Below are 9,270 nucleotides of genomic sequence, written 5' to 3'. Positions count from 1 at the left end.
GTAGATTCATTGAGTCAATGCACAAGTCACAACGAAACTATTATATGATGGGTTTTTTTTAGGGGTTTTAATGAAGTGTTTAATCTTACCTAATTAGTTGGTGCGTGTCATCATCAAAAATATGTTAAAATTTCTTCTCAATCACCTTTTCACATTGGATCAAGAATATCATGCATATACAGTATGGTATTTTCTGAAGTTTGCTAGTAGAATAATCATAATAAATGTGTTATTGATTGATGAAAAAAAAATGTCCCTACCTATCTTACAATCCCTTAATACGGAAATTGATTTCTTTTTGCATTAATTGTCGAAGTGTCAGTTACAAGACATTGCAGTATTCATTAATGCACATACACTCAAAAATCAAAACATAATTTCTTTAGTTTTGATCACTTTAATGTAGCGTAATTTTAATTTTAAGTAGCTTTTATCCACTTTTCTTTTTTTGATAAGATTACTAACTACGGACCTGTAATCGTTTTCAATATTTGGACTGCAGTATTTACAATTAGACCAGTTTTTATTCTAATGGTTATATTTGTTAGTTTTATCTGACAGGCTACAAATACAAAGATGACGAGTTCAGCAGTCTTCGAAAATGATCGCCTTGATGAAGTCATCCAAAAAGCAAAAGATTTTGCGCTTACCCATGGTCTTATTAAGCCACTTGAAGCCGGTGCTGTTAGCAGTGCTGTTACTCATATCTCGTTTTTGCTTGCGCCGTTACCTATACCTCGGCACCTTTTCGAGAAAATGCAAAGAGTTCAACTTGATTTTAACAAATTGATGTACAATGTTAGCCAAGATTATGAATTTATATGTAACGCATTGAAAAGGTGAGAATTTACATTAATAAATAAAACCAACCACTCAATTAATAATAAAAAATTAATAATAATCATAATAATAATAATAAATACAATAGCAACAACAATACCATTAATTACAATTGTTGTTTTTATGAATATTATTACACAGCAATATTGTACTTACATTCGACTGAATTTAATGTTTTTGTTTTTTTCTTTGTTTTTGTTTTTTTTGTTTTTTGTGGAATACTGTATTGATGTTTTTTAGTTTTGGCCTCAATGTTATATATATTCAATATTTTTTAATGTTGTTTAAATGTGTTTTTATTATATTATAATATCGTAAGCTTTGTGTAATTGTAACTACAATATTTTCAGTTTGCTGCCCATTTTCTATTTTGATATTTATATACTTTACCAAAATAAATAAATTGTGTATGGTTGTGTAATTTCACTGTTCCCTGTTTCAACCAAGTGTTTCTGTAAATATGATTATCTGATCAGATTGCACGTCTTATGAATGCCATATGGATGAGAAAAAGAAAAGTCAAATTAGAACTTGGTATAGGGAAAACAGTATAAAGGAAATGACAATTATTGATTTAATTTGAATAACTAATTGATTGACTAATCAAGTATCAACATCAACCACTCTTAGTTTAAGGGGTGAAATTCGCCGATGATCACTACCGTCACTGTGGCCCAACGTTCTTGTTGTACATTCTATCATCTTTGCACTGATCTTATTCCAGTGTATTTTAAAATTATATATGACAAACATATATTCTATAGAACACATATATAATACATTATATATTTGTGCTTATTTTTCATCAGTTCACTTAACTATGATGAGTTTACAAGAGATTTAGTTGAGATATATCATAAAGTTCATCAAAAAAAAATTAAAGACGTAAGTAAATCCTACGGTACCACATTAATATTATTATTTATTTGTAGAGTCTGACCCTCCAGCATATCCTAGAACGTCAGCTTATATCCAGGGCCGTCAGTATAATATATACAACATATTTTATCAAGATGACACAATCAGTTAACAATATACCTGTTTTTGCATTGTGGTCCTGAGAGCCAGGTTAACAATACTTTCTTATACAAATAAAAAATGTAGAAAAGTGAAAGATAAAATACAATGGACGAAACGAGTTTGGTTTTAAAAAAGTGAATTGACTATGACAATGTTATGTTTACAGGAAATTCTTTCCATATTTTGGCATTGGAGCTAAATAATATAAACAAAGCTCCACTATGGTGCGGGGTGTGTTTAATGCTTTGTAAAGTCTGCTTTATAAAGCTCACCTTTGGGAGTGGAGATGGTGTTTTAGTCGTGAGAAAAAATCCTGTGCTGTCGCAGAATTGGAATTCAGGATCCAGGGATTATAGAAAAGCAATGATCTTAACTGCCAAGCTACATCTCCACTTCTAAGCCTAATCATTTTAATGGTATTCATTAGAGATAGTGTTTATAAAACTAAACAGTGCCAATTATTAAGCCGTACTAGTTTACATACTGAACATATGAATTTCAGAGAGGAATGCTCGAGATATTAAGATGCGATTACATGCTTGATAGCAAGAATAATGAAGAACAATTTAAGCAGATTGAAATTAATATGATTGCTGCTGGAATGGCTTCAACGTCAGCGATACTAACACATCTTCATAGGTTTGTATATCCATCTTCGTTATTTTTGATACATCCTGTAATTATGAAGGCGTATTATAATATTAGTAAGTTATCTAGGCCTATGACATTGACGACATAATAATTGTTTGTCAGCATTTTAACCGAATTATTGTTTTATTCAGATATACCCTAAGATTATCGGGGAACTACGAAGGAGCGAACCAAGTTCCAGACAACCTGAGTCTTGAGGGAGTAGCCACTGCTCTTGTACGCGCTTGGGAAGTGTATGGCCAGCCAAAGTAAGTTAACATGTTGTGACTGATAGAATTTATTCAGTATCAAAACAAAATTAAATAAGAAAATTAATACATGTAGTAGAAACAGATTTCCTTGCCTTTGCTCACTGGTGTATTTTTTGACGCAAACTATGTTGAGTCAAATAATACACGGTTCACAATTTTCACGCAACACATTCACATCACCTCGGTCCTCGTTGTGTGGTTGGAGGTTTGCATTTTTATTTTGTAAATTATTCTGTGATCTATAAAAAATTAAACCATAATGGTAGGCCTATAGTAGGTAGGTGATTTTTTAATTACCAAAAGACACAGCAATTGCTGAATGCCAGGCCAAGTGTAGGCTAGGTAGGACCAGACCCGGTTTCACAGCACTACACCTGCTGTCTCTTATACACATCTAGATGTGTATAAGAGACAGATATATATATACACCATATATATAATCATTTGAAAGTAACGTATATGTAAATACATATTACCTTTCCTGTATCCTTTTGCTGGTAATTAAAGATTTTTAAATAAAATGTCTGTAAGTTTCATCGTAAAACATTGGAAGTTTAAGACATTCATAAGTATAAAATTGCTACCGAGCACCCAGAAAAATCTTTGCTAACCTTAATCCCAGACATGGGGGAAATGGGGGAAGGAAATGAAGTGGGTATGGCACCTATCCCCAGCTAACTTCAGATCCTGTAATTGCACTTGGAGGAGGAATAGAGATACCGGTAGCAGCTTTCAGGGTATCTAGATGTACTATATCTAGATACCTCACACAAACCACATCCAACCATGGTTAGTTTATAAAATGTATATTAATGTTTACAGTGCTTCGATCTTGCTAGTTGCCGAGCCGACAGATGTGTGCTGCTACAATCATCGTCATATCGAGTTTAGCGTTCATGAAATTAATCCGCAAATATCATTTATGAGGACGAGTCTTGGAGATATTGGAAAGCGCGCCAGCCTGGCAGACGATCAGCAACTAATAATGTAAGTCATATTTGCATATTTTGCAATTGTTTGTGTGTATATTTGTATCAAACCTTATTATTAATATGTTATGCAATTTTATTCTAAACATTTTCAAGAAAAAATGAACAATACAAAACAACATTTTCTTAGACGAAAACAATCATAAATAAATACTAATTCAATTAAGTTCCATATGCAAAGACTAGTAATACAGTAGTATGACGTTATCGACGACCGTTATTTTCCGAGAATTTTTCTCGTTTTGAGGTTTATAAAGCTAATAACTTATTAAAATATAGAAATTAAGCATTTCATTTCTTCACTTTCAAGTTCACAATTGATGTAGGTGGATGTTTATTTTCCACATTGAGTATCTTCTGTTTCAGGGATGGAATTGAAATAGCTGTTGTGTATTACCGTACGGGTTATAAACCAGCGTTTTACAAGAGTAAAGTGGTAGGTACAGTATATTAACTAAAGGAATTACTTACTTATACATGTAGATCTACTAGTACATAAAGAAAAGGTTTGGAATTTTTATAGAACATAATTTTAATGTAAATTATATTGGCGTTTGGGCCTACAGTGGCGCGGCATCAGAAAGAGTGACAAAAGTGCTTTCCTCTTCCCTAGGCAGGAAAACAATCTAGCCAAGCGTGATTAAATAAGAGATTAATATTGCTGAAAATGAATATAGCTGTGCTCATTGGACGCCACAGAGGTGGCGCCATGATACAAAAACTTATGCCCAACATGCCTTTCTTTCTCTGCATCCTCTCTCTGGAATAAGCTTCGACTATAATAAATTCATCTAAAGGATATTTTCAAAACACTGTATTTTTAAACAAACTCTAAGTGTAAACTTCGCCTTTATCATTGTTCAAAACCATAAATTATGTAATATCTGTAGGCCTGTGAAATTTGTGACCAAATGTATCAATTCATTTTTTGAATTGGCACAAGTTGTAATTTGTTTATTATTATTATTATTATTATTATTATTATTATTATTATTATTATTATTATTATTATTAGGCCTATTATTATTAGGCCTATTATTATTATTATTAGGCCTATTATTATTATTATTATTATTAATGTCGTTGTTATTGTTATCATTATTATCATTAAAATAAAGCAAAGTATAGCAAGCAAAGCATTAAAGCATGTAAAGTAATTCTTTGAAAAGTGAAATAGACACTCAGTATATGTCTTTATGTTTAAAAAAAAACTTTATCAATTTTAAATGATAGGAATGGAATGGCAGATTTATAGCTGAGCAGTCATGCGCTATAAAGTGCCCATCAATAGGTGGTCATTTGGCGGGAACGAAAACAGTTCAGCAAGCACTTTCTGAACCAGGTGTCATTGAAAGGTACATTGATGACCCGGAAGCAGTTGTTCGGATTCGCAATACATTCTGTAAATTATATTCACTTGATCTAGTGAGTTACCATTGAAGATTTATTTTAGTTCAGAGTTTATTATCACTGTTTTCCAATAGCAATACCACCTTTATCAACTACAAATTTTATTCGAAACGCATATATGCTGTAGTTGTATAATAATTTTATAATTATACAAAATTAGCTTGGGATGAAAAAAGTCCTTTCCATTAGAAAAAATCTTCAATGAAATTTGTACATAATTTTTTATATATTCATACTTTTAGGGACCAAAAGGAGACCATGCTGTGGATATTGCTATTAATAATCGAGAAAAGTTTGTTCTTAAACCAAACAGAGAAGCTGGAGGTAACTAATCAGATATTAACTTACCCCGGTATTCTTAAAACGAACTTTAGTCGTAGTTCGAGCTAATACTTTAAAATTACGTCATTTCGTATTCTTAAAACGAACTTCGACTAGCACTACGACTAAATGACGTGAACCTCGACTAAAATGATACCTCCGCAGGCCGATTTTTTAGTCAGCCTAGGGTCAGGCTAAATCGCTCAACTATAATAGTTCTCCAAAGAAAGCAAATTTCCAGTGTCTGTTTAAATTCTCTATTGTAATATGTTAACAACTAATATAGTTATTATTTTAGAAAATTAATTAATGGAATGATGGTCTATTATGAATTATGAGGAAATACGTTTTTGAACCACAGACGGCAGCCTAATATTGATCCGCGTTACCGGATCTCTAAAATTTCGTCTGCTATTAAAGTTATCCCTTTTCATTGGTTAGTTTGGTAGTCGTGGCTTGCCAGTCGTCTTCAGTTGAACTAAAATTAGGACTTGATTTAGTCGTAGTTAAAACTTCGACTACATTGTTTGTGAATACAAATTGAAGTTAAAGATACAACTAGCTCTAAATGAAGTTCTAGTTCGAAGTTCGACTAAAGTTTGTTTTAAGAATACGAGCGTTAGTGTTATCTATTAAAAGGCTAACGTAATACACTGAATAACTAACTGTATGCCGAGAAAAAAGTAGGATAATATTGTTTTTAATAAGCTTCTTATTTACTAACATTTTAGGTAACAACCTGTTTGGAAATGAAATTTTCAAAAAGCTGACCGAATTTAAGGACTCACCAGAACGCACAAAATATATTCTGATGGAAAAGATAGTGCCAGTAAAGGTCAAAGGGTATTTAGTAAAACAGTTGAAACCAGCAGTAACTTTACAGGAGTTGAGCTATGAACTCGGCATTTTTGGAGCTGTAGTGGGGTGAGAATCTAAACAGATTAGAAATTATGTTTGATGATATATTTTTGCATGTGTTTTTGAGTAAAATCTACATTTGCATACATACCAGTATGCTAGACAATAATCAAGCAATTATAATTTACATTCACAGTAACAACAATGGAATAGTCCATAACCGGCAAATAGGACATCTTCTGCGCACCAAGCCTGCCGAAGCAAATGAAGGATCATTATTGGCAGAAACTGCCGTGATGGATTCTCCTTTTCTGACCTCATGAATACTTCAGTCATATGAATTAGCCTATCTGGGAAAGATTTATTTTTAAAGAATAGCTTCTTAAACATATTTTCTTCGGTAAAATCTGTTACAGAGATCGAATATTTCAGTAAAACACACATGAATATAACTCAGCTAAATGGATTTTTACAACGCCAAATCCTTATTTATTGAATGCCAATTTAGGGGTCTGATTAAAGCATATAAACTGTATTACTTCGCCTTTAAGCAAGGAAAATATTAGGCAGAATATCTTTGATCAGACGATATTATTGCAGATGAATACCTTAAGCTAAAATAATAATGGACCTTTCCACTAAGCCCCAATCCAATCCAATCCAATCTTCGATTTATATATTGTTGTTGTTATTGTATATTGTTGCTAAGGTCTCACAAAAAGACAGTAGGTAGTTTTCGCCGCACGACTTTAACCTTACCGTTAACGGATGACGTCATAATTTAATCATCTTGCGTTGCGGAGTACGTTAAATCCAGGATTTTAGGTGCTCGACGTACGTTAGTTACGGGTTTGCGCATGCGTATTTCGATTTGTTTACAAAAAGGGGCGGAGCTATCGCGTTGCATGTTGGGTACTAACGTTAAAGTTAAGGTCAACGTCCTGCGGCGAAAACTACTCATTACTGTAGTATAAAAACATACGCAACGCGTGGTTTGTGGGACAACCATAGAGATATAATGAGAATACTCGAGCGCTAACCGCAATATATTCGATGTTCGAAATACTCAGAACTGTGTGTGTGTGCCATCCAAGATGGCTGCCATAGATTTTGCCAATCAAATTTCGCTGAGCACCATCGTTTGCAATTGCGCCCTCAATTTACTCAGAAAGTTCAGTACAGCTAGTTACCCGTATGTTTGAAACTCGAGCGTTGCGGTGTTTGGGTGTAATGTACACGATTTTAATTTTCATTCCTTCTTACTTTTTAATAAGATGCTCCACTTGGCCTCGTTTTGGCTACAATAGTTTAATAATTTGTTATTACTCATTATCATTAATGAAATAATAGTCAGTCAGAGGGCTTATTAATATGCAATAATATGTTACTAAGCCTGAAGTTGGCGCTTTACTACGACGGCCATCTTGGATGGTACACATCAATCAAAATCAATCAAAATTAACATTTATTTCCTTCAAAACGTAAATTACAATATTCATTGAAATGTAACATATAAATAACATAAGTATTGAAGGGGGCACAATTCCGAAAAGCAGAGCTTGTGATGGATGTGCCCAAGACAATTAACAACACATTAACGAGAAAAAAGACAAACATTTAAAAGGATAATAATAATAATAATGATAATAGAGCATTTCAAAATATAAATGAAAAATTATTATGAAAAACATACATAATAGGAATTATAAGGGAAAAAAAACTAAAGCTACTGTTAAATAGTAAAATATCAATCAACATATGGAAAATTATTTAATCAATAATATTATTGATTAAATAATTTTTCACTTTAGAAATGAAGATTTTTTTGGATGGTGCATCAGAAATGTTTAGAGGGAGCGATTTCCATATTTTAGGTCCAGTATATCTAATATTATGTTGAACTGAAGTTTTTTTGTGTTTGGGAATGTGGAGTTTGAGATTCTGGTACTATAGTCATGTAATTCATTATTGGGTGCAAATATAGAACGTAAGTGAGATGGAAGAATGGAGTTTAAGCTTTTATATACAAAAGAACACTGTTGAAGTGTATTAAGATCTTTAAGTTTTAGTAGTTTTAAAGAATAAAATAAGGGATCAGTACTAGTTTTTAGTGGGACGCTAGAGATTATTCGTATGATTTTGTTTTGGAGTGTTTAAAGTTTAATTAGATTAGATGGAAATATGTTACACCATACAATATTGCAGTATGACAAGTATGGAAGAACAAGGGAACAATAGAGAGTACGGAGGATATTATTGGGAAGAAATGATGCCAATCTATATATTATACCAATATTTTTTGCAATTTAAAAAGGAAGGTTGTAAACACTTGTTAGTGCGCATGCTGTCTCTTATACACATCTAGATGTGTATAAGAGACAGGAATTTAGAGTGATCAACCAAAGGAAAAACATAATCATTGAGTTTGATCTGCAGCTGACCTAGTTCAATTGGCTTTTGGGTACTCCTAAACAATACATAGTTGCACTTCTTTAAATTTATAGTGAGGCAATTTGCCAGAAACCATTCGGATAATTCTCCCAAGCTTGCATTCACTATACGAAATAATGATTCTAAATTTTTACTTCTACAAAATATAGTCGTATCATCCGCATATAAAAAGAAGGATAATAATGCTGAAGAATTATAAATATCATTTATATATAAGAGAAACAAAAGGGGGCCCAAGAGAGAGCCCTGAGGGACACCGCAACTAATAGGCAAGTAATCAGATTGTGAGCCACCATACGTTGTGCATTGGTAGCGGTTAGTCAAATAACTCCTAAAAAGATCGTGAGGAACTCCACGGATACCATAGTGATACAGTTTAGAGAGTAGGATTGAATGGTTAATAGTATCGAGCGCTTTTGATAAATCAATAAATAAACCTATTGCAAACATATTGTTTTCAAAAGCATCAACGATTTCGT

At 32.6% G+C, this 9,270-nt stretch overlaps 1 protein-coding gene across 3 annotated transcripts in view; it reads left to right on the top strand.

The window, feature by feature from the left end:
- The window catches only part of LOC117114311 (glutathione synthetase-like), a 10,027-nt gene extending 2,954 nt beyond the window's left edge, over positions 1–7,073 (top strand). Inside the window, exons 2-11 of one of the 3 annotated variants that reach the window (XM_033257950.1) lie at positions 562–839; positions 1,650–1,725; positions 2,363–2,499; positions 2,643–2,759; positions 3,585–3,749; positions 4,118–4,187; positions 4,985–5,176; positions 5,404–5,485; positions 6,214–6,406; positions 6,537–7,073. In XM_033257950.1, the coding sequence (XP_033113841.1) occupies positions 577–839; positions 1,650–1,725; positions 2,363–2,499; positions 2,643–2,759; positions 3,585–3,749; positions 4,118–4,187; positions 4,985–5,176; positions 5,404–5,485; positions 6,214–6,406; positions 6,537–6,663 (1,422 nt within the window). In that variant the 5' untranslated portion in view covers positions 562–576 and the 3' untranslated portion in view covers positions 6,664–7,073. Of the gene's footprint in view, positions 1–548; positions 840–1,649; positions 1,726–2,362; positions 2,500–2,642; positions 2,760–3,584; positions 3,750–4,117; positions 4,188–4,984; positions 5,177–5,403; positions 5,486–6,213; positions 6,407–6,536 lie in introns of all 3 variants that reach the window. The other 2 variants (XM_033257949.1, XM_033257951.1) reach the window with 2 other exon arrangements.
- Positions 7,074–9,270: the final 2,197 nt, after the last annotated feature.

This window comes from Anneissia japonica, unplaced genomic scaffold (assembly GCF_011630105.1).
Source record: "Anneissia japonica isolate Jap-2015-1 unplaced genomic scaffold, ASM1163010v1 scaffold2994_len2133135_cov197, whole genome shotgun sequence".
Taxonomy (NCBI): Eukaryota; Metazoa; Echinodermata; class Crinoidea; order Comatulida; family Comatulidae; genus Anneissia; species Anneissia japonica.
The sequence above is the reverse complement of the archived record's forward strand: the minus strand, read 5'-3'. Positions and strand labels throughout refer to the sequence as shown.